The 25,818-nt window shown below is 40.8% G+C and overlaps 2 protein-coding genes across 11 annotated transcripts in view; one reads left to right on the top strand and one right to left on the bottom strand.

The window, feature by feature from the left end:
- BCAS4 (breast carcinoma amplified sequence 4) overlaps positions 1-25,180 on the top strand; it is a 74,774-nt gene extending 49,594 nt beyond the window's left edge. For 3 of the 6 annotated variants that reach the window (XR_014318594.1, XR_014318595.1, XR_014318596.1), the window contains 4 exons: positions 11,148-11,370; positions 23,427-23,470; positions 23,572-23,630; positions 23,759-25,180. Coding sequence is in view for 3 of the 6 variants with exons in the window: in XM_082773093.1 (XP_082629219.1) it covers positions 23,428-23,630; positions 23,759-24,509 (954 nt within the window). In the remaining 3 variants the exon portion in view is untranslated. The other 3 variants (XM_082773093.1, XM_082773095.1, XM_082773094.1) reach the window with 3 other exon arrangements.
- The window catches only part of ADNP (activity dependent neuroprotector homeobox), a 31,392-nt gene extending 5,574 nt beyond the window's left edge, over positions 1-25,818 (bottom strand). The window contains exons 1-7 of one of the 5 annotated variants that reach the window (XM_082773068.1): positions 25,209-25,818; positions 20,272-20,393; positions 15,178-15,336; positions 13,808-13,853; positions 12,318-12,624; positions 2,115-2,227; positions 522-614 (exon numbers count right to left, since the gene is read on the bottom strand). In XM_082773068.1, the coding sequence (XP_082629194.1) occupies positions 522-614; positions 2,115-2,227; positions 12,318-12,624; positions 13,808-13,846 (552 nt within the window). In that variant the 5' untranslated portion in view covers positions 13,847-13,853; positions 15,178-15,336; positions 20,272-20,393; positions 25,209-25,818. The remainder of the gene's footprint in view (positions 1-521; positions 615-2,114; positions 2,228-12,317; positions 12,625-13,807; positions 13,854-15,177; positions 15,337-20,271; positions 20,394-25,208) is intronic. The other 4 variants (XM_082773070.1, XM_082773067.1, XM_082773069.1 and 1 more) reach the window with 4 other exon arrangements.

Below are 25,818 nucleotides of genomic sequence, written 5' to 3'. Positions count from 1 at the left end.
CTAAAAAGGAAGACTTCTAGTGTCATTTAATTCACTGTGTAGAACTGCATATGTCTAAACCAAACCTCAGTCAGATTATGAGAATCCTCAGATGTGGCAAACAGCTACAACAATAGTGGAGAGAGAGGCTGTTAGATAGGTTCATTTAAAGTTTTTCTGAAATGATTAAAACATATTTAAGAAAAGGTAACAAAATTAAACACAAAATACAAAATAGTTGATCTGACTGGAAGGAAGGTGAATTTGTACTAAGCTTGAAAACAGATGGCCTATTAGCATGCAGTTGTCAAAGGATAAGATTTTGTCACCAATGCTTTCTTCAATATTCGGCTATCAATACGTACTAAAAGACTGAGATCATTGCTTCTAAAAAAATGAAAAGAAAAAAAGGGGTTTTGCTATCTGTTAAAGTGAAGGCAACTGAGCAATGGGTAAAACTGCAGGGAAAGCTCTTGGCATAATTGCAGAATACCCTTTAACCATCTTTAGAACTGGATTTGTCAAGATAAACCATTACCAACCTGATTTTTTGTAAGCGACGGGTCCCACAATCCTACATCTTCCCATGTAGTGTTTTTCAAATAGAAGTCATTAGGTTCAAACTGCTTAAAATCCTAGAGAAGGGGAAGATGGGAAGAGAGCACAGATAATCAAAACCCAAGACCAACTGCTCCCTTAAGCAACTCTTGCAAGCATCCATGCGATCCTCTCTCAAGTGCTGCTGGCAAATAGTAGAGAACATTAATTCAAGGAAATCTGTATATTTAAATGCATTATTTGGAGGTAAATAGCTGTAAATAGTCTCAATAATATAAAACACATGAATTATTTTTTTTTTCTTTACACATTCTCCTAATTAGCCCAAGGCTGTCATTACATACCCACCCTATTTTCAAAAGCAGTCACTGAAATAGTAATAGCTGGTTAATGCTACACGTTTAAGATCTTATAGGTCCTGTAACACAAACTTCGTGATTTTTTTTGTTGGTTTTGTTATTTAAATTTATTTTACACAGGAATTCAGATAAAAGTTTGACTACATGTATGATGTTTTAGTAGCCCAATTCCTGTTTGAAAAAAAAATCTAATTAAATACGTTTCATCTTTGGCATATAAATGTCAGCAGCACATAAGGATCTTAAAATATTATTTCCACTGAAATTAATGCTTAAAAGTAACATTGTCCCAATTATCAATATTTCATTCAATATATTCATTATATTCATTATATATTCAATATATTCAATATATCACAATTATACCCTTAAAAACCGTATTTGCTCCACCAGAATTTCCCAAAGAGGAAGGTCAGGTATTTCTTTCTCTTAAAGGATCTCACTTGAATGCTCTTTAAAGAGATACTAATAGAAAAGACAAGCAAACAAGTCACAGTTCCTTGGGTACTCTAAACAACTGTATGAATTGTCCATACTCTGAAGGTCATGCTCAGGAGAGAGCTGCCTTTTTGAAAGAACAGTTACAAAGTTTGTCCAGCAGAGCAGTACAAATACCTTTCCCTTCTAGAAACTAAGATATGTACATACGTGATTCTTTAAATTGATTACCTATGGTTCAGCACCAACAAGCATTCCATGAAAATCTCAGAACCATCTTCTGTCCAACAACATCATCCTCTACCACATCTAGTTCTTGCTTTATTCCTAAGTGTTCAGTTAGTAAATATTATTTTTAGGAATCCAAGGAAAATGAAGGACAACCTATCTACAGGATATACCAGGTCAATCATATATAGCCTGAATTGTATCTTGTCTCTGCTAAACTTTCTAAGTGTTTACAAGTACATTTTAGCTCAAGTTATTAATTAAATCCCATTTTGTACAGGTTTTAAAAAGGTAGTGCAGAGGTAGCAATGCCTGACCAACATGGCTCAAAAGGAATCCTAGAACCATTCTCAGAAGCTGATGAAAACACAGGACTAAGGTATGGGAATCTGATACAGGGGATTCTAGGAACACCCTTCAAAATTTACAGTAAAAAATCAGTATTTCATGAAACAGGCCCAAAACCAAAAAAGTCACACAAAGACCTCACAGTCCCACTGATGTTTGAACATTCTAACTCTAAAGCACTTGGGAGGGAGGTATCATACTTACTTCTATATGTTCCTTACAGTATTCCAAACCAATGTCACTAAGTATTTTTTTCACAGTTTTCCGGGCCTTTCTTAAACTGCCAAGGTTGTTGACAGGAAGTTGGAACATAGTTTCTATTGAAAAAGAAAGTAAGAGAAAAGGTTTAAGTCAAATGTGTTTTGTTTGATGAAGAGTTGCACTTTTAATTATTTTCTCTCATTTTACCCATAATTCAGTATCAGAGCTGTACCATTAACTGAGGAAACTACCACAGTTTGTCTGGTTTGTTCTTAAATGAGGCTGGCCATAAAGCTAGATACTGACAAACTTAAAAAGCATGTAAAAAAAAACAAAACAAAAAAAAACAGATGTAACAACTATTATAGGAGTAATCAACTGCATCTGGAAATAACTTTCTGTAAAGTGTTTGCGTTTAGATGAAATCTACCTCCTATGCTGAGGTACTTAAACCACAATTTATGTTTTAGGCGTATATATTCTAACTGATTTGAAATCTGCTAAGTTGAGCTTTAAGATTTGTGTCAGTCTTGTAATGAATGTAGGAGTACCTCTTCAGTGAGCAAGATGCTTCTTGCATTCAACTGCAGTCACACATGAATTCTTAGTACTCTACATTGGCCTATGAAATAAGTCAGAGCTTTCATAGCTTTTTATTTTAGGAACCCATTAATACCACAACAAAATATTCTGTGAGCAACCTTAGATGGGAAAACCTTTAGACTGCTAAAGCAGGACTGTTAGTTAAGAATGCCTTGAATTGAGGAAAACTGAGGTAGGCAAAAATATAACAGTTTCCTCCATTTCCTGTATTTATAGCTTTAAATGTCTGAATGGCCAGTTGACAAGCTGCTCACTGTACACTGCTCTTAACAGAACGGGACCTGAAAGCTTGGTTAGAGCTCTTCAGAGATAAAGTCACTGGGGAAAAAAAAAAAAAAAAAAAAAAAAAAAGAGATGGCTTAGCACCTTCCAGAATGTAACCAGGTATTTTCAGCCTACGAGATAACTCTCCCTTTTAGTTCTCCTTATACAGATAGCTAATTCCAATTAAACTGCTGTTACTGTCTGTTATTGCCTGAGGCTGTCCAACTAAAAGAAAGTCTAAATTTTTAAGATACGTGGACTCCCAGCTCCAACCATTAGCGTTAAGATCTCTTCCCAGTGCTAACAACTAGCCCTATTTTGCACCTATGGGAGTTCTCAGTCTGCACATTGCTACCTTTACAGTGGCACTGTACGCTTACAGTTCTTCTGGAAGGTGGGTGAGGTGTGGAGCCAGCAATAAAGAAGGAGGCAGGGCTTTCCTCAAAGAAAAAGGGAGGAAGCTTCTTAAACAGCAAGGAAGTGTCAGGGTTACCTCGTTCACTGGGCTTTAGTGCTCCAATGCCTGCTGCAAAAATAACGTCACCCCAGAGGACAAAGCTGCATTTTTATCATTAATATTTCTGTGAGACAGTTCAGATGTTGGTTGATGGAACAATAAATTGATTCTTATCAAATCCATAATCCACTATATGGGCCAAAGACTACGTACATGAACTAAAAATGAGCTTTCAAAAAAGCTTGAATGTTTTCTTTTTTTTTTTTCTTTTTTTTTTTTTTTTTACCACTTTCAAGCAGAAACCTAGAATTCAGGATCAGTAGAAATTTATAACCATTGAACATTTTAGTTAGAAAAAAATCTCCTATATTGCCATGAGGTGACGGGCAATCTCTAAGTTACAAGGAACTTCCTAAGAAATTTTCTCAGAGTACAATGGCTATGGGTTGTGACTACAATAACCAAATGTCTGATCAGACAGAACTCTTCAACACGCACTGTCAAAGTCCTCCAAGTGCGTAATTAAAAAAAAAAAAAAAGGAACAAACAAAAACACCATGGGCCAGGAAACAAATATTTCGATGTTCTGTATTAACTTCCTCCAAGTGAGATTTGTTAAAAGAATTCAGTACAACCACAGCTTGTTTTGTTGACCTCAACAACTCTAAATGCAAGCACACTAATTTCTGTGATTGCAAAGGTGTTTCAGCTTGCACTCCTCTCTAGTCTCAATTAAAAAGACTAGAATTAGAAAAAAATAGATTAAAGTTCACATGAAAAGTAGCTGCTTTCTGTATGCTATCTACCACTTTCCATTTGAGGGAAACTCAAACCACTTTACAAATATGAAGAATTATCATGTACGTGAAACACTTCATAGGCAGAGTCTGATAATCCATTTACCAACCCTAACCAAGCTACGGAGAGCACTACTACAGGTACCCTTGGCATCTCAAAAAAGTAAGGATTAAATGGGTCATGGCAGTAAACTATAAACTACGCGCTGCTCCCAGCCCAGTTACTGCCTCTAAAGACACAGTATGGAAAATCATGAACTGGTGTTTTCTACGCCGTATCCATTCTCAGCTGTACTCCTTTATAATCAAGTATTTCATATGCAATTATAAAAATATCGAGGCCTCAGACATTCTGCTACAAGGGTGAATAATGGGATCATTTAAATAATTAGACTGATTCCTGTCATCCTTTCAGAATGCTACTCACTCCTGGCTAGGGAGTTTTTCAGTCCTCACAAGGGACTAGGAAATGAGGTTTGAATCTGAGTTTCCAACTGCTTGTTATTTTGAAAGCTGACTCAGGCAAACCAGTTGTTTTATCCAAATCTGCATTCAAGCTCATGGCTCTGTTACCAGATTTTCTGAGCAAATTCTGAATGTCTCTTTCTTCTTTATTCTCTCTCATTAAGAGCCATTTTTACAGGCACAAACTGAAGCTTTTTTTTTTTTTTTTTTAAAAAGAAAATTGCTTAGCATACATAAAATTTTCTACCTCTGTACTGAGTATTAGGCTTTGACAAATAATTACAGAACATGTAAAGTCCTGTTCTGCTTTTCTACCCATCCTTGCCCATGCTGTGGTATCAGTTTTACTGCATAAGCACCTCTGGTCAGAGGCTCTATCCTCTTACTGGTACTACACTTAGCTTGCTTTTGGATGATGTAAAATGAAAATAATACCATTTATGACAAAGAATAAATGCATAAATGGCGAAAAAGCATTTGAGAATAGCAATGGATATTCACCTTGCAAACACGAATTTGTAATACTTGCAACTCCAACCTGCAGTTTCTTTTCCTAGGCCAGTCACATTGTAAATACCTTCCAGTACTAAGCCCACTGTCACTTCTTTCATGTCTGAAGAAGAAATCTGACTTTTGTGATGCCAGAGCTACATTAATAGCAAGCCAGGAATAACACGTATTAACAAGGTATGGCTAGGCATGCCATTATGACACCACCATATCTGAAAGGACAGTGCACAGACTGGATGTATTATCCTTAAACATAGATCCCTTCTTTGATGGAAAGAAAACGGTATTTAATACTCTATTCACTTTCCTCCCAAAACAGAGTTGGGAAACATGGCTCTGAACATTAAATTACAATAAAGTTAGCACAGGTTCACTTCCAAAGCACAGCATAACCATTTATTATTTTTTAAACTCAGTAACATCCATTTATTAAAAGCTCTTCTTGCTGCAGTTCACAGAGCAAGAGTAGAAAACTATGAATGTAGCCAAGAAATTAATCACGGCTCCATTAATTTTTCTCTAAAGGCAACCCAATGTGCATTGCTCTTACTGTTCTGTTTCAGTATGCCTTCAGTACCTTCTTTGTAAATACCTGAATGCTGAACTTTTTCGTCAAAAAATATAGGAAACAGCATAGTCAGGTACGTTCAGGACTTGAATGAACATTTCCAAAATACCAAATCCAAGGAAATAATGTCCTAGTAATTTTATTCCAGGATATCTCCAGTTCTTAATGCCTACTGTAGAAAGATTAATGCAAACATTAAGAAATCTGCTCATTTTTCTCATAGATATATTTTTTTAAAAACTTGAGACTAAGCAAGAGTCAGTAGAGTTTGTCTTTAGGCAATAACTTTTAAATTTGAAAGTCAGCTACATTTCTCAAAATAATGTTTATTAAGCAGCAGCCTCTTATGTCAATAAAGAGTGCCACTAACAACTTTTCCACAAAACAAACAACTGTTTTCTCTTAATGACTGTGCCCAATACATCTGCACGTGTCAAACATACCATGATATATATAAACCCAGGTGATAAAGAAAGCAAATTATTTAGGACTGCCTAGAAACAATCTCGATTATATCTGCACTATCTTCTTGCCTCTGCCTTCCGCCTGCCTCACAGCCAAGTCTTAAAGTCAAGAAATTATCAATATCTTTCTATCACATTATACAGGATATAATTAGATCTTTCCATCAGAAAACTGAAGAACAACCTTACTTTGCAAATTCTGCCTGATATCTGAGTACAGCTTACCTAATCTTAAAGAAGCAACCTCATCCTTAAGTTAATATAGTTCATTTAATTTAAGAAGTTTCTTGACCATTTAATCATAATTAGTGGAGAGCCAGATACAGCCTGATATCGTTATGGTTTGTGACTACAAAAAGAGCTTTCAGCACCTCCATTCATTTCTTTTCAAACCAGTACCTCAAGTTGTAGCTGCAGTATACACAACACGCTACTGGCATATCCCTGAATGTAGACTTTAGAACAGTTGGGATTAAGTCTCCCAAATCACTGTTTAGGCACAAATGCTATTCTTGAAAAAAGGTATCTTTCACCTGACCAAAAGTTGATGTTTAAGACAGGACACTTGGAACACATCTACTTCACTGTCAAAACTTCTTACTGCTCCAAAGCTCAGATCCGAAGAATTACTTAACCCCAAGCAGCAGTGGGTGCTTTAACTGGTACTTGAGCTATTGCACTGCATCTGTCATGCTCAACAGGGAAGGATGCCCATAATTACGATTCACAAGTCCTCACAACTGATCCTTCTGTAAAATAACTGACTTCAACGCCATTTCTCTGTTTTTCTACTGGAATGCCAAAAGAGAACAGTCTCCAATACCCTGCACTTCAGGGAAGACAAATAAAAGGCACAAGTCTTTCCAAGGGACACAAGCAGATCCAGTTTTACACATCTACCAGTTCCTGATGGTTAAAGAAGCACTGCTTACCTCATACTACAGATTCAATCTTCAGAGATCTCAAAGAGCTCAAGGGAAGCTCAGCGGCATTTTTTTTTTAAATGAAGGAGGAATTAATTTATCCTGAGCTGATATTGCTCATCCAACAGTAATTTCAGCACAGCATTCCAGTTAGCTGGGTACCCTGTATTTCCATGTATTCTGTTTCGTGGTTACTAAGGCGTAACTAATTTTTGTTATATTCCTGCCTGGTTCTACTCCATCCTATTCATTTGTGCACAGAAAGTCCTAGATACATATTTACTACATTACAGAATTTGTCTTTGTAAGGGAATGCACATCTGTACACACCTTCACAGGAAAATAAGCCAAGATGATCCCATGTATGTTCAGCAAATATGATTCTACAGAGTAACCTGAGTATTTATCATCATGCAGTAACAGGAATAATGGGATCTGCCTCTAAGTCAAGCAGTTATTTCCAAGTTCATGATCCAACAGATGTAAGAATTCAGTTTGTGTCTGCCCTTTTGTGTCCTATTTCTAGACTTGGGTCCCACAAATACAAATACATTGGGAAGCCCTTGTTCGTAAGCTGAATTACACAAGACCAACAACCTCCCTACTGAGATCATCCAGGTAGTATCCTCAGGTACCTAATAAAATGGATTACTAACCTAGTTATAAGAAATTATAAAAAATGACTGATTTAATAAGGTATCACTCATCTTTAGTGCATTTATTCCCCCAAAGGTCTGAGTATTCCAGACACAAAATAACTGTAAAATAAGCAAAAGAACTGAATAGGAAGTGTCTGGAACTCTCTTTTGCTCTGTATTTATGCAGTACCTAGCATAAAGGTCTAGTCCATAGGCAGGTATTATTCCCAGAGTAATTCAGTGGCCAAATATAAGAAAAGGTGAGCTATAAAAGAGCAAAATATCATTACTAAATTAGAAACTGTACTTCAGCTTCCATTTCACAGTCACATTTTGGAGATGCAAAGGCAGAGAGTTTAGAACAACTTCATGCAGTGCTATCCACTGCTCTGGATACCAGCCACTGCTCAAAGCACGAACAAAAACTAAGACAAGTTTCCTAACTAGTGCATACACGTTGAGAAAGGTCTGAATGAAGTACTCTCAAATCTTCATCCAAAAATCTGAAGGGGTGGGGAAAGCTCTGAGAAAAAAACAAGGAATATTTGCAAGGTAAGCAGAGGAACAGCAGGTAAGTGACTTCACAGAACTTGAGAAGTGTACACGATATTGTGCTTTTAAGAACTGAAGCACTGTTTTACTTTTAATAGCCTCCGGAGCCCCAGGAAGGAAGAACTTAATCTCAAGTGCACTTCTGATATGTGCACCTTACAACCTCAAAATTAGGGCATAAAACAACTACAAAGACTTCTGAAGTTGCGAAATCTATAGGAACCAGCAGGTCAGTCTACTCAGTCGAATCATATCCTGAAATGGGAAGGAGCCAAAACATAATACAGACTGATGGATTTAAATAATAATCATAAGCACATTTTAGGAAGCAACCAGAACTGCAGGCCTGAAGAGGCAACAACATTTTATATTGTTCATTTAAAATCAAGTGCTTCAAAGAACACAGGTTCATAGCTATAAAAGAAAACGGACCTCACTTGTAAGTTTGCATTGCTTCAAGCAAAGGGATTTTTCTCTACTTGGTTTTCTGAGCTTGTTAGCCATAGGTGGTGAAAGAAAATAATACTAGGGGAAAAAATTGCTTATCATCTTGAAATGCTCTCAGGAGCACCAGTGGGAGCTATGTTCAGGAAAAAACATAATTCAAGTGAACAAGAGGGACAGACCCATTACTAGAGAAAATTTCTGCTGAGCTGAGGAACTTACCATTGCAAATATTCAAGATACAGGAGAACAGGACTTGTTATGACATGACAGAAAAAGACAGAATGAAAACAAGGTCTAGCACAAATTAACTACAGCATAGTCAAAGAAGTTTTAACCAATGCTAAACTCTTCAGTGTATCTCTTTTTTAACAGATTTTAGTATTTAGACAGACTCAAAGTATCTTTCAACTGCAAATTATGTCTTTACCACTTGCTACCCTTCCTAGCTCTTCAAATTCCAGATGGAAACAATTGTAGCCACTCTTCTACAAACATCCAGAATGTGAAGTCTGACACATCCTCCCCTTACATTACGGAGTGACTTTTAAACTACCTTTTGTTTAATAAACTATTCTCACTGCATCAGCTTCAAGCACTTCAAGTTAACATAGCCATGCAGTTCAGCCCTTTAACACATCAGTTACCAAGGGACTGGAACCACCTGAAGACTGAGTCAAAAGAGGAGTTAAAAAATAGAAAAAAAAAAAAATGGATTACTGTGCCATTATGTGGAAAATTGATATAAAAAGCAATACTGAATGCCTGATTTAGAATTCTGTGCTTCGAGAACTAGTTCTTCCACCTGTCTTTGGACCCAAAAAGCTCTTTCTCTTTTGGTGCAACTAAAAGCTTAAGACTCCAGTGGGTCTTTTGCATTTTGGACCTCAACAGAAGGGCTACCCTGCATCCTACCACCTGTGATACTATCAAGTAACATAGTAAGACTGTTTCAGTTCTGCCAGCTTTATCTAGAACAGTATGTAGGATCTTCTGGTATACAACTTCAGGAGAACCTCAAGGTAACACCGCCATTCTGATTCTGGAAAACGTGCATCGGTTTCAGATCAAGACAGACCTTTTCTCTGAACTACAGTCTTCAGCAAATAGTCCATATCTGCCTTTTTTTTTTCCCCTTCCTTTTTAGACATTATTCAAAGTGCTTAATGTACTTGTTTGATGATTGAGGTTTGCTACAGATGTAACAAACAAGTATAAGTGACTGATGTCACAGTCCTATTAGTAAAATTGTGGTTTTCATACAGAAATAGGTTAAAAACCTCAAGAAGTAATCTGGAGGAAAATCTTATACTGTAGAGGAACCAAGACAGCATCAGTGGACTATTCTAGCATTTCTTCTTTTAATGCATCACTGCAAACACCGTTTCTTTACCACGACCCTGTCTGGTTGTACCATCATGGAAACCCCTCCATGACCAGCAAGCACAGACTGTAGGTGACCCTAAACATTTAACTGAAAAAAGTATTTTCATTCAACAAGGTTTGTAAAGAACATCGCCGTGAAGTGGTGAATAAAACAACAACAACAAAAAAAACAACAGTTACGGAATCTCTAAACAGCTTAAACAAAAACTGATCTCTTGCATTTTATTCTCATTTAGGCATCTGTATGCTAGGTATCCTACTGCTCTTTGCAATGTCCACTGATTCTTCTGAAACAACTGTCCTCTGGGGGAACCAAGGCAGTGAAAGACATTTTTTAATACAAGTCAAGTACATGATGTCAACATTGCTAGTGATACTAGAAGAACTGGAAAGTTACTATCTGGCTCTTCTGTTGATTTCCTTTGGGAATTCTGGGAACATAGTTCTACGTTTATCTAAGCTCACAGATCTCAGAACAGTTAGAACAAGTAGTCAGTCAAGAAAAAAGACTACAAAAATCAAAGCTTCTAGTGACTATCGAGTGAAAATTAGAAACAAATAGAGAAAGAAGCTACAGAACAAAACAATACTACTTGAAGCAAGTTATTTTTTCTTGACCTGGATTTATCAGTTTGTAATGATACTCAGTTTTTCCAGGCCTACAATGAAAAACCACCTGCAGGAACATAGGGGTAGAAAGCTGGTAACTCACTTTGTGAGCATTTTTCCTCACAATGAAGTTACTCATTGTAAGAGACATCTATCCCTTGCCCTTCCCCTTACAAAGGCTTATTTTGTGGCTTGAAAGGATCGGCACTGGAAAAGAACAAAACCCAAACTTATGCATATTCAGTATGTTGACCATTTTGGCTTTGTTGAATAATGAAATTAGAAGTACACAGTCATGGAGCAATTAGTAGTCTTACTAATGACACAACTGTTCACTTCATTATTGTGGCTTCCAGGTTGCTCATCAGATGTTAAATCCAGAAGATGCAGCCAACTGAATCAGTGCCTGATTTTCAGGTAGCTGAATCTTTACTACTGCTTACAAGAGGCACTATTGCACCAAAGACTGTGACAGCCCCAGTGTTTACTGTGAACAGCTGCAGGCAAAGACGTCTTCGAAGAAGGGCTGCAACATCACCAGCTGTAAAATGGCAGCAAGCTACCATCATATTTGCAGAGGTACCATATTTTTTTACTCCAAGGGCTCTAATTTCTAAATTGGTTTGCATTTCTAGCAGATGAGTCTGAGCACTCCAAAGAGCTAAATTACCATGCAGCATAAATGCATTGCCAGTTCATAAACCAAAAATAAATGTTCAGAGGCTACTACAAAAAACCTTTTGTAACTCCAGATAAAGTCCTACATAAAAATTAATACAGGTGCAATTTTTAAAAAGGGACCTACCTACTGTAAACACCTACTGTTTGTCAGTTTTACAGATTTGATGCCAAGGTCTTGATACAGGCACCTTAGAACTCGTAACAGAAACACACATCTTGAACTGACTGCTTCTTAAAAGTGAAATTTACACTTCCATACAACTTTTCTAATAATTTACCTCATTTGTCATTGCACACCTTTTTTTTTTTTTCTTTCTATCTCTTGGGCACATTATTAAAATAAATAAAATAAAACATCAGTTTTACCTTCTCCTACGTGCACGTTTGGTTGACCCTTCCCTTCCTAACACTGTTACTTATTCATATTATGAATACTGAGAAAACCTGAACTTTTTGGTGATCTGAAACACAGTATTAACAACTGCACTGTTGAAGAATGTATTAGGTGTGAGCATGCGTGCAAAACAGACATTTTCAAAAGCAATGCATAAAGTCTTTTCTATCCCACTAACTTTTGAATTTGCATACATCTATACTGATCAATTTGATAAAATAATTGGCTCTGTGAGAACTGTAATTCATTAAGGCAGATAAAATTGAAACCAAATGATACTAATAGTCTGTTATTTCTGCACATACTTATAAAATGGAACTGTTCTTACTCTTTCCTCTTCCCTCTCCCCCTCATTATCCCTCTGCTGCTTCAAAAGGTCCGTCCTTTTGTCGCTCTTTTCCCCTCTCCTCCTCCTTTTTTTTTGCTTGTTCTTGGACTTCTTGGTCCTTACCTCGCTCATTTTCCCTCTTCTCATCTTCCCTGCGCCAATTCATAGCGTCCACATTCTTTCGTCGTTCTCTCTCATCCTGTCTCCACCGCTTCTTGATATCTTTGTCCTTAACTTGCTCATTTTCTCTCCTCTTCTCTTCATCCCTGTGCCATTTTATTGTTTCTGCATTTTTCTGCGGCTCCACGCTTCTTTTGAGATAGTCTTGTCGCCTCCTCCTCTTTTTTAACATATCTCTTTCCCTGGCACGAGCCTGCTTTTCTTTCTGGGAAAGAAAAGCTTTACGGGGCATCATGAGCTGCTGCTGTACCTGTAATAATATTGTATTCCATGGAATAATATACTATACATGCACTCAGTCAGGCACCAACAACTCTCATTTGGAGCTGAATACTTCAAATAATGAGCCAAGATTATTTACTGCTTCTTCTCCCTCCATCATAACCCTCTGCTAGCTCCATATTAGATAACGCCTGGCAGGTTGCTACATTCAGCTCCAGGCACAACACCTAACTGGCACCTTAGCAGTCGGCGTGCATCCAATATTGAAAAGTCAAACCCTTAAAATCCTGGGCCTAAGCGGGAGGATTTGTTTCCCCTCCCCCTTCCAACTCCTCCCACAGGTTTTAGCAGCCACTTGGGCATTGCAGCATCCAATTGAAAGAACAGACCAACAGGAGAGAGTTGTGAAGGAAACACTAGTTAACGTTCAAACCTCAGTTTCTTTTCTTACTGGAGATCTACATTTAACAAAGCTTAAAAGGTTCTCACTTATCTTTTCAGACCTCCACCTCACTCAGATTTGTTTGGAAGTTCCCAACGTTATTCCTGGCTGAGAGGAATGACAGGCCAGTAGGAGACAAGCCACAATCTGAAAAATTATATAAGCTTTGTTTCCTCGGGAAACCTGGCCAAAACATTTAACTGCAGTTAATGAAGTAACTAATAGTGACTAGTAATGAGTCAGTAAATCCTGACTCATCTACTCAACCTTTCTCCAAGTATGCTATCTCTTGCTATTCACAAGAATAGAGGAAAAAAGAATTTAACTATGTAATTGCAGTTTCTGCCAAAAGCATGCCTGGTGAGTTTGTTTTGTTTTAAGAGGTCACTTAAGACTGCCTTTTAACTAATTGTTTTACTTTTGGTTGTTTCTCTTTAGTCATCCAACGCATTCACATCTTTAAATTTACTGATGTTAAGATCTGCAATTTTGATATCATAGAATACAAAACAGACCACAGAAAGAATTTATACTGGTGCTAATATTCTTTAAAGACTCTTCCGTACACATTGAGCAACATTCTGAAGTATGCCGAACTGCAGTTGTGGCCCAGGTTTGTTTGGTTTGGTTTCTGAATTTGTTTAGAAGATAGTTTTGCAGAGGTATCTAATCAAAATGAAAACTGCAGAAAGGACAAAGTTACTAGATTAGAATACTTAAGCAAAGCCTAAAACAAAATGAAACAAATGTACTTTTAAAATTTAGCTACCTTATGGAAAGCACTTGTTCCCAGCATGCAATACTCCATCTTTTTCCTACAGAAAAAGCAACGTTTCAAACCCTTATTCTAAAAACCTCCTCCTTTTCCCTGTATAATATATCCCCCCACCCCACTCTTCTAGTCCATTGACTTTGTTAGGTATGTAACGTGATCCCGTGATTTTCATTCTAGTAATTCAAACCCCAATTTCTTAGTATCTACAATACTAAAAGGGAAGGGCTGCAGCAGAGTGAAACACAGCACAATCAGAAAAATGCATGCAGTTTGGTAACAAGTTAGTGCATAAAATTCAGATTATGCTAAACATTACTTCATTAAAAACTACAGGATACCCCTCTACTAAATAGCCTCTTTTTAAATATTGAGTATTTCTCAATGACAGTTACCATTAAAACCAGAAAGCAATGAGAATCCAGGATCAACACCATCAGTGCAACCCAGACACTGTCAATCTTTGAAATAGGTTTAAATTTCTGTCAGCTGTGTGCCAGTACCACATCACTGTTGTTTGCTATGGCAAGCTTTTTTTTTTTTCATGTTATCTTCACGATTTTATCAGTAACCTGATTTTGTTCCAATCATAATAACATCAGTAAATTTTAAATTAAGTCAGTTTCATGCAAATAATTTCCTCCCACCGCCCCCCAGACAAGTACTGACATTTAAAATCTGTCATTAAAAAAAACCTTTTGGGACATCATTGTTGTATTTTCTCTCATTTGTTTGTTTGTTTGTTTGTTTGTTTTTTCTAATTTATTTGTTCCCCCCCCCTTTTGGGCTTCATTTTTTCCATTTGTTGTTTTTAACTACAGCATTCCTCCCTCCCCTACAGTTGGGCATATTCCAGCCCAGTTTGACAGACCAATTTATAGACAAATGATAGAAAATATATCAATAATAAAATACTTAAGGTTCTAAAATTGAACATTTAAATGGTGATTCAAATAAGAAATGTCAGATTCCAATACATAACTTAAAGGGACATCCAACTTAAATTATATTGTCTTTTAACTTTTGTATCACAAAACAGTTTTTTCCACTCTTCTGGCAGTTCCCTTGTAGTCAAAATTAGCTTTTACTTTTGCCTCTGTTGGTCTTAATAAACCAAAAGAGGGAGAAACTTTTAAACCACCAACTAACTAGCAGTGTCCAGCAAAGCTGCCAGAATGGTTAAGCTCAAAGCCCTCCAAGCCCACAGTTTTTCTAGAGTTCAAGTTGGTGTTCCTTTAAGTTCAAAACATCCAAATGTCAGTAGCAAACAGTCAGAACTATCCTTTCTACTATTTTTTGCACGTACTTCACCAAATTAAAATCTTAACTCCTCCCAATCTATTCAGTACATATTATGAGGCATTTACCTCCAAAATTAATGGTGCTTGGGCGTCTCAGATTCATTGGACAAGTTTCATGCAAAAGCCTCCAAAAATAATTCTCCTTGCAGAACGCCCACCTCAGCGATTATATTACACCTACTGTGTGAGGCCAAAGCCCGGACATAGAAGAAGCATCATATCCTGCTGTACAAAACAGAGTGTTAAAGACAAGAGATGAGAAATGTAGTAAGGGCAATCTCACATTTATAACATACATTTCATTGCGAAGGATTCTAAAACCACATACACAGTACCGTTACTGACATGGAGCTACTGTGGGGTGCAATCCAGCAAGGTTAAGAGTGCTGCAGGAAGTTTTAGCAGATCTGTAGCTTTAAACAAATTTCTCTAGGTGATGTTACCCGAAGGATATTCCGGTGCTAACAATTCAATTAAGTTACCCAAGTCAGAAATCCAGCAGGATACCATGATGAATACTCCTATTACACTTCATGTAACCTTTTGACTTAAGTGTCTAGGGCCTCCGTTCATACCGCACGTGAGCTATTCGTACCAGCAGCACAGCTGCACCCTGTAGACCAAGCACACTTACAGAAGCACCAACACTCCCTCATACTGGTAAAAAAAAAAATAAAAAAAAAAAAAAAAAATTCCTATACAACTACAGTCACACCTTAAATTACAAGACAGGGGGAGATCAAACAGGTGACATGGCTGCCAGCCACAACCCTAGGGAAACATGCTCGTTTGGGAAGTATTCAGATTAAAGTTTCCAGTTATATGGCTGTTAGTAGGAGGATGTGAAGTACACCGTTCCAGGTAATGGCATGTAAATGATTGCATTGCTCTAGGAAGACTTGGTATCTCTTCAACACATCACCCATGGACAGAAATTCAGTTTTGAAAATATTAGGAACACCAGACACAGCAATAGTACCGTTAGAACTGCAACAAGCAAATGCAATGTTTACAAAAGCAACATTTGCGGAGTCACTTAGTTTACCACAGCAGTTTTCATTGTTTAAAACAGTTATTTTTTTCTCTGTTGATCATTCAGACAGAACATCCACAGCTTAAACTAAAGATCATTTTTCTTCAGCTAGTATGGCTTCAACAGAAGATACTAAAATGTTTTCACAAAATTAAAAAAGACAAAATTCTTAAGATATGTCACAGTGAGGCAGAACAGTACGCCGCATATGCTTTAACAAGACGACCAGCCATACCTTCAAATAAGTGAGAGTGGTGGGTTCTTTTCTTTCATACTGGATTACTTCCCAGCTAGAAAGGAGAATTTACGTCCCTGTATCTCTGTCAAGTCCGAATTACCTCTCTCCCACTGCATCCTCAGTGCAGAAAGAACACTTCTGGATGAGGACTGACCGGGACTGAGAGCAGATCAGTGTCAATGAGTGTGTCAGTCTGAAGATACAAGCACTGAGCACGCAGAAGTAGTCATCCCATACTGGGCCCAAAGACTCAGTATCATTTCCCTGTGCTGTGTTGCTGACCAGAATCACCACGCTTCTGGCATTTTGTCTTTCTTTGTGTAATCCCAAATACTTTTATTTTAGCCCTTATTTTGATAGTATTTTAACTTGGAGAAGTTCTTAGTTTGCATGCTACAGTGCAACACAGTGGCCTGTATCAGAGCTGACAACAGCTGCGTGTTCCTGGGTGTAATGAAACAAGACTGTTAGTTTCTTGGTATTTTCTTTTTATCTCCCTAGAATCATAGAACCTATTCCAACTGCGTTTAAAATAAGATTTTTAATGATTCGTCTGTTTAATTGTTAGTAGCATGCCGTAAACAGCCAGCCATAAAACAGACTCACAAGGAAGGCTGTTAGTGCAACACTGGGCAAGATTTTGAAAAAAATGCAAGAAAAATATGCAAGGAAATTAACCTATGGTTCCTGCAGCAACAGAAATGCAGCCTCCTCGTGTATGCAGCTTCAATGATGCTATGCAGTAGTGTGGTGCATAATGTTCTGTAGTCACATTAGGAGAACGACAGCCTGTATCTTTGGCAAGAAGGCTGGGGCTCCAGAACCTGAAAGTCCCAGGACAGCTGAGCAAGGAGAAGTGATAGTCAGGAAGCAGAAAGGTATCACGGGGAAGAGTGAGCAAACCAAAAATACCAGGAGCAGAAACACCAATGAAAAGAGAGAAGTTGGGAGAACTAAAAACTAACAAAAACTTCCATGAGAAGGTACAAGATACAGCTAAATAACTCTCCTCTGTGCACTGACTGCACAGAGTGTACTCCTGACACGGCTATCTCTGGCTTACAATAAGCATTTCCACTTTCTTCTAGTTGCACTCTTCTCCTTATTTAAGCATTTCTGGCCTAGTTTTCAGAGGGGCTGTGCACCCACATCTCCTGTGAAGGTAATGAGATTTACAGTTTAACAGCACATCTTAAATGCCAGACAACTAAGAGCTCATTTTTCAAGTCTGCTATAATCCCAGGACAGAGGCTGTTTTGTAACAGCATGCGCTCTACTCTTCTGGCAACATTTTAAACACAGAGCACCTCCACAGCATTATCAGCTCCACCATCTGCAACACCAGCTACTGCCCATGTAACAGGATGGCTGCCAGCTAACTTCTAACACCTCAACTCCAACTAGACAGTTGTGTGCGCAATGCCATGTTAGACCCTTCAGCTAGCACAAGCCCCCAAGCCCTTTAGCTTGTGTCTGTACCTAAAACAGGGCTAGGCACATTAGAAAGATGTAAAGTAAACAGAAAACCCAATCAAATCTTCTGTAAAAATCTGGCATGGTGTTTTAAAACTACGGTAATTGGAACTGAAGGGAATTAGCAAATGTATTTTGGTACCTGGTCAGTGTATTGTAAAACGTCTGCAGACCTCTGTGCATTAAACCCCCTGGCTGTCCTTCACAGCCAAACAGTCTATTTCTTAAAAGTTCCTTTGTCAATTAAAGACTTTAAAAAAGATTTTGAAACCATTTCAGAGATTAAATCAGTGTGTCAAAGAAAAAGAACTGTTCATACCACTTCTCTGGACATCAGTAGGTTTTCTCAAATGTAGTACTAAAACAAACAAACAAAAAATAGAAAAAGCAGCCACACTCACATTCCTTTGGAGGAAATTCTTTGGCTAATGACCTTAACGTGCTGTTTCTGTGATTCTATGTGAACTTCAGCAAGGGTTTATGAAACTGTTTCTCGCTTTTTTTTTTTTTGAGCTTATTGTCTATCTTCAACTTGGTGACTCTGATGCTAACAACTCCAACTTCCCACCACAGAGGAAGAACTTCTATGGAAGACAGTTCTAGTGAGAAGGCTCGGGAAGGCTGATCTTTCTTTCTTTCCATTCATTTTTTTTAAAGGTTAAAAAAATATCTTCTGCAGCCCAGCAGACAGGGATCTTCTAAGTCATTCACACACTTCTCATTCTTGCTTGATTTCTGGAATTTTCCACTGGTGCCAGAAGCTCCATCTGGTGGGTGTGTACACTAACTGCATAGCTAAAAGGAAATTAACTATTTCCTTATCAACCTTTGCTTAGTAGTATAAATTTTGTACACTGTGTGATTTCTGTGCTCCAGTGTAAAATACAAGATGGCCAAATTCCCACTGCTCTAGGAACAGTAACTCCTTATTTCTTCATCAGTAATCTGCTACCTTGCACTCTGCCAGGAATTTGTTGGGTTTTCTTATTTTGATGACATAGGCTGACGTTAAAAATTAAAAAGCACGTTGTTAGCTAAATTTAAATATTTTCTAAAAATTTTTTGAACACATAAAAACACCAACAATTCTGTCAGTTTCTACTGCATTCTGAAAATCAGTTTTAAATTGTATCCATTATACTTCAGTGCATAGGAAATATTAAATCAGAGGCACTAGCACCAAGAAGTAAGCTTCCCCCTACTGCTATCTTGAGTATCTTTTGTGATTGCTCATGATCTCCAAAGATAACCGTTTATGTTTATTCCACATATGTGCAGTGAAATCAATGTGTAATGTACATGCTCAATACAACAGTCTTGCTTCTTTAGGGTTATTTCATAAATATTCCTATTTGAACTGTACTAAAGCCTGCCCATCTTACAGAAATTTGAAAGCAAGACTAGAGGTCACTGAAGCACAAAGGATATTATTTGCTTACACCATGATATCCACACTTCGGTGATCAGGAAAAACCAAGGCTGCATGAATATGCTTTACAATTTCCAAACGTGATCCTCATCTGGATTGTAACTAAACATGAACAATCCCTGAACAAAAATGATTTGGGGAATTTGCAGTTACAAATTAAATAAAACCAAGCATAATCTTTCAATCCAAAACTCAAAAAATCCCCACATTTGAATAGAAATCTCTAAACTGTGCAGGAATGAAGCATGTAATCAATATAGATATAATTTATGATCAGATTACACCGATTGTGAAACTGCAAACAGAAATTAAGACTGCAAGTGCAAATGGCAGTCTTATCTTCTATCCTGTTTTCCTTACACCACCACTAGTAGTCTTATCTTCTCACTATCATGTTTTCTTGACACCACCACTGTGTCAGCAACAGGACTTGTGCAGCAGCCAGAGCAGAGAACTGATTCAACTGAAAAGCAGTCTTTTGCAGCCAGAGCAGTTCCTCCACACTCCCAAGCAGAAGTGCTAGGACTGGTACGAACGAGGTGGCAGGAAGCGGGGCTTGTACCACTCCTGGCAGAGGCAGTGTAGCCATAGATATATTTATACCACGAGTGAAACTGCACCCCTTAGTGTGTCCTAACTAGTAAAATGCATTGCTTGCATGCTGGTATAAGTGGCAAAACAAACCAACAAAACAAAAGAGAGCATACAAACACTTTTACAAGCTCATCTAAAATCCTGCCAATACATGTTTTCTCAGATAGAGGATGTATCAGATACTGACGGACCTCGCCAACTGGCTAGCATCTAAGTATTTAAAATGTAAAAATAGTCTGTGAAGTAGGCTGATGCTAATTGTTTTTCCTTTGCCTTACCACTTCACACATGCTATGCACAAATGCTGGGTAAAGCATTTACCAAAAAAATGATTGGGTAAAGACTGTAAATAAGAGCTTAAAAAAAACGGTCTTACCACTCCACATTTCTTACCTCTTTCCCTTTCTGTCTAAGCACAGCTCCCAACGGTCCAATCCCTGACTACATTCCAGCATTAATCCACCTCAGCTACTGCTGTCTTCAGTCTGACTCAGGAACCTTCGATACTCAAAAGGCTTCATAGCAGCAGCAGGAGGAATGGGGAAACAAAACAAAACAAGAGATCACAAACTTGAGTTTGATTTCTTAGAAGGAAAAAATAAAAAGCATTTTAAGACCAGTATTTTATCTACTTAGATTTCAAGAGATGTTTTGCCCCCTTACTGTTGCTGCTATGAATCTGCATCACTAAGAACCGCTTTGGCCCAGATGCAGCACAAGCAAAGAACGATCAGGTCCAGAGTCACTTCGGGAATCAATACACAGAGTCACATCAGAAATCAATATACAGAAGAGGTAAAAGGGGTAAAGGAAAGAACGCCTGGAGGCTGAGGTCTGAAAGGGAGCAAAGAAGATGGAGATAGGGAAGAAAGAGCAGCCAGAGAAGCCAGGCTTGAGAGCATGCCCGTGCCCTTTCCTACATGGAAATGACTGGAGGAATGTATCTCAGTGGACAAGGTGTTCATAGTTAAACTTCTATTTCTTGTGAATCGTTCCAAAAAGCTGTTTCTTAAGTAGCTTCTAAAGGAACCATTCTGTCACATGATCTGGATAGGCAAGAACTTGCAGGTGTGACGTGTTCACAGAGACAATTACACAGGTAATTGGGACCCAACAGGCAGCAGGGACCCAAACAATCTTTTATGCATGCCACCTTTAAAAAAATAACCACCTAAGGATATATAAAGGGTGGTAAGTGAAAAGTGACTCACTGCAGGAAAGAACAGTATTTATTCCGCTCTTATTCAAAACCATCGCCTCATCAACTGCCGTACACATTCAAAAGCACTGATGTGAAGTAAGAAGGGGATGCTGAATTTGAGCCTCATGTCTGCCTTTCACCATCAGCTGCAGTGAAGTTCTGAAGAACTGTCTTTCCTTGAGGCATATTAGCCCTCAGACAGGTAAGCCAGAGTTACACCCTCTCTGAAAATCTTTCTTCAAGTCTAGAACTGAGTTTGGTCCTTACACCAGTTCTAAGTAGTTCTTGAAAGCTCAAAATGAACAAGCCAATTTGGCCAACCTGACTAGGAAAGCAAGAGCATTTTCCCAAAATATGTGAGGTCAGTCAAAACAAACCTTCCACATACAAAGAAGGTATTGGATATATACATATATTTTAACTAAATTAATGTAATTAGGAATTATTTACCTTCCAATGCCTATACAGGTATTTGTGTTACACTATCCTTACACCAGTACCATTTATTCTCATCTCCATAGCTCATACTATTACTAGGAAACGTGAACTTCCACCAACATACTTATTTACAGGAGCAGGACTACTACCTCATTAACTATTACACTTTTAAAATCGTATTAATAAAAATTGTACCCAACATCAAAATAATTTTAAGCATCGAGCAGATCTGAACAATCACAAATAACAATGCTTATTTAGATGCAGGCCAACACAGTCAGTTGTTGTTCTTTTAAATAAGTATGTTAAATGTATCAAAAAGAAAAAAAAAACAAAACAGAAAATGTAGCATTATTAAAACACAGACTCAGCTGAACTAACAAATGAACTAATAAATGAAGCGCATCTTTGCCCATCCAAAGCAGACCAAATCACACCAGTGGACCACACGAACTAACTGATCAAGTCAAACTCAGTGCACCTCTTCTGACACCTATGTCCTAGTGACTCTAGACTGTCTCACCGTATCTGATGCTATTTCGTCCATCTCCAATGCACAAATTTTTTTTCTCAAACTTACTTCAAATGCTGGAGCAAAGATAACCTCCCAATTCTGGAATAAAAAGATCAATACATTTCTTATCTTGCTGCTGAGTCTTATTTGCAGCTACCCAAAACTAAATACACTAACCCATGAGCACTGCCTTTTCTCCCATAAAACGATTTCTGCCCTTTTTTTAAGCATCAATCAGATCTTAATATAAAGGTGTAGAATACACATTTGGGCTATATGACTTCTGATTACCAGTGTGCTTCTGATTGAGTTACGCATTGCAAGAGTGCTACTTGAAATTTTAATATTTACTTTCAGTATTTACTATTATTATGGAGTAGTAAAGCTGGGTTGGGAATAATCATCTATTATTCACTCCGCAGTGTGACAGAAGCACAACTTACCTTCCACAGAAAATTTGTACTGGCATTCATCTAGGAATCTCTCTGGCATCCCCTTCTATTTTACTAGTGAATGCGGTAACTGCAGAGCTCAGTTTGGGAAGTACCTAACAAATGATACTTTACACTGCCGTCGAATTATTTCCGCGCTCAATTAAAATGCTGACACATACCAATTCTGAAAATGCTAATGGGCATCTTCTGACAACTGGTAACTTCTATCCTACATATACAGAGAAAAAAATCAGTTATTCATCTCATCCTGGAGAGCAAGCACAGTCTTCCTAGATGGTTTGTTTGTGAAGCTAATGCTTAACGCTGATGGGCACGCGCTTTCCAAAACTGCCAAGAAGTTCCTCTGCTGTGAAGAGCTTTCATTCCTGGGCACTCTGAGAGCAGACAACACTCACCACTCGCCTCTTACCTACAGGCAGACACAGCCACCTTTCACCTTCAACATCCCTCGCATATCCAGCCACCTCTCCCCTAAAAGCCTAACACAAGTGATCTCACAAGCCCACAATGACTTTCCAGCTCTAGCAGATCCACGTAATACTCTTTCAAGCACAAGCAGTAGTAACCTAAATGAGATACAGGTTTATAGAATCTGTAAGCAAAAAAAAAGTTCACCTTTTTATTACTTTTGGAAGAGAATAAGTTTTTGGTTTGTGGCTGAAGTTTACGTAAGCATTTACTGTAAGCATCTTCGGCAAAGGTAACAGTCACCTTATGACCCATCAGCCTCAAGTGCAATTTTTGTTAACAACTGTCCATTTCTCTTCTGTTACCTCTTCTCAATGTTTTAAGGTTTCAACACATGTTGTGTTAGATGTTGATCTGCTCGTACCAAATTACCACCCAACATCTGTAAAAATTATGTCTAAAGCAGAACCAAACACCGGAATTGTTAATAAATGCAAAAATAAGAAGCTTTTTTTTTTTTTTTTTAAATCAGGATGATCCATCCTGCTCACCTGGATGGATGGCAACTATGGCAAGGTGCTGTAAGCCCTGTAATTGTTGGTTATCAGCCACCCCAAGGGAAAGTTTTCCTAAGTAGCAGAGATCCCGCAGCGGGGAACAATGCTGGTGGCCTGCAGGAGATGCACACCGTGCTGCGCAGCAGCCACGCCAACCTGAGACCACGCTACGTTGGCAGGTAGGAATGGTATCTCCATTATCTCAGGCACATGGTTCACGTCCAAATGGCAAATAGTAGTAAAAACGAACAAAAACATAGCTAGTGAAAACAACCTGGAGAAGATAAACCTGCAGTTCTTCCAACAGGAATCAAAACCTCTTCCCCACCTACCGAACGGTTCCAACACGTCTAACAAAGTCTCAGGCCGTCGAGGTCTCCCCTCATCCCGCCTCGCCCACCGCCCCTAACAAAGCAGCCAACCCTTCCGTGCCGCCCCACACCCAAAGTTTCTCCCCCTGCAGCCGCGCGCTTGGAAGGCGTGAGAAGAGCCAAGCGAGATCCCAAGGCAAATGGCACCAGGAGCCACAACCGCGTCCCACCACGACACCCAACGCCCTCCAGCTCCCAGCCTCACCGAGCCACGCAGCCCCTCCAGGCGCCTCTCAGGCCCCCGGGGCGACTCCCCAGCCACCCCAACCCGGGTGTGCAGGGGCTCTCAGGGGCTCTGGGGGGCTTCGAGGCCGGCCGGGGCCCCTCGGCTCCGGTGCCAGGAGGCGGCCGGGGCCTGCCCCGCTGGCTCGGCCGGGAGCGGGGGGGCCGCAGGCGGCGCTGCGCGGCCCTTCCCCGCCGCAGCCGTGCCCGGCGCGGGGAACGCGCCCCCTGCCGCCGCCCGCCCTCATCTCCGGCGGGGCTGCGCTGCATTTTGGGTGGGGGCTGGTATTTTTTATTTATTTATTTAATATTTTTTTTCCCCCTCCTCTCCCCGGCCACGGTCATCAAACCGGGAACCCGCGGTCCCGGATTGAACGGAGTGGGGGGGTGTGGGGGGGTAGCTGGATGGGAAGAAAAAGAATGATTAAAAAAAAAAAAAAAACAACAGAAAAGGGGGCAGGCTGAGGCTCAGCATCACCCACACCGCGGTACTTGTTTGGGAAACCTTCCCCTCCCTCCCTCCCTCCCCCGCCCCTGGGCTGCGATCGCCGAGCGCGGGGAAGGGGGGAGCGGCCCCGGGGTGCGGAGCGGGGCGCTCGGGCCCTGCCTGGGTCCCCCCCGCCTTTGTCTGGCAGCCGGGGGTCGGCGGCCGGGGCCGGGCAGGGCCGAGCCAGGCGGCGCCGCCGCTGCTGAGCTGCATCCCCGGCTCCTCCCGGCCGGCTGGGGGCCGCTGCCCGCCTGGCTCCGGCCCCAACTCCGCCAGCGGGGCCCTGGGGCAGCGGCGGGATGCTGGGGACGGGACGGGACGGGGCGGGACGGGACGGGACGGGACCCCTCAGCGGCCGGAGGGAAGGGAAGGGAAGGAGAGGGAGGGAAGGGGAGGAGGAGGAGGGAAGGCGGCGGCATAGCGGTCCCCGCCGCCCGCTGTGGCGGCCTCAGCGCTTCAACGGGTGTGCGGCCAGGGGAAGGGAAGGGAAGGGAAGGGAAGGGAAGGGAAGGGAAGGGAAGGGAAGGGGCCCGCCCGCCCCCCCCGCAGCCCCCCAGCCGACCACCCCGGGGCCGGGTCCCGCCTGAGGGGGGTTTGGGGGGGCTCCAGGCCGTGTCCTGAGGCGGGCGGGGGCCGGCCGCAGCCGGGCCGTGCCGCGGAGCCGCGCACACACCTACCTGCCCGGGGCTCTCTGTCCTCGGCTGCGAGGGCGGGCGCTCCCCCGGCACCTCAGCCTCGGGGGTGTGAGCGGTGTCTGTGTGTGTGTGTGTGTGTGTGTGTGTGTGTGCGGGGCGGGCGCAGCGCAGCCGGCGGCGGCGCGGGGGAGACAAAGGGGGCGGGGGGGGGGCTGCGTGAGGGGGGGATGGAGGAGGAGGAGGAGGAAGAGGAGGAGGAGGGAGGGGGGCGGCTGTGGGGAGCGAGCCCCGAGGGGGGGGGGGCGGCGGCTTCACAGGGCTCGGTCCCCGGGGCGCGGGGGGTGCGGGAGGCGCGGGGGGGGTGCGGGGGGGGCTGCGTCTCCCCGGGCGCCCTGCGGACAATACAGCCGGGTCCCTCCTGCCCAGAACCTGCCCTGGCCAAGATGGCGGCCGAGAAAGAGCGGAAGTGACGCCAGGCGCTCATTAGCATACGGGACTCATTGTCCGGCGGGAGGGGAGGGAGGGGGCCGCGCCCCGGGGGGGGGGTGAGGGAGGGGAGCGGAGCGGAGCTGGGTTCCCGCCGGCACTGCCCCCGCCGGGAGGCTCCCGGTAACGGGGGGGGGGGCTGCGAGGACCGGGAGGGGTGAGGCTG

Source organism: Aythya marila, assembly GCF_965140915.1.
Source record: "Aythya marila genome assembly, chromosome: 16".
NCBI classification, from domain to species: Eukaryota; Metazoa; Chordata; class Aves; order Anseriformes; family Anatidae; genus Aythya; species Aythya marila.
This window is presented reverse-complemented; position numbering and strand designations above follow the sequence as displayed.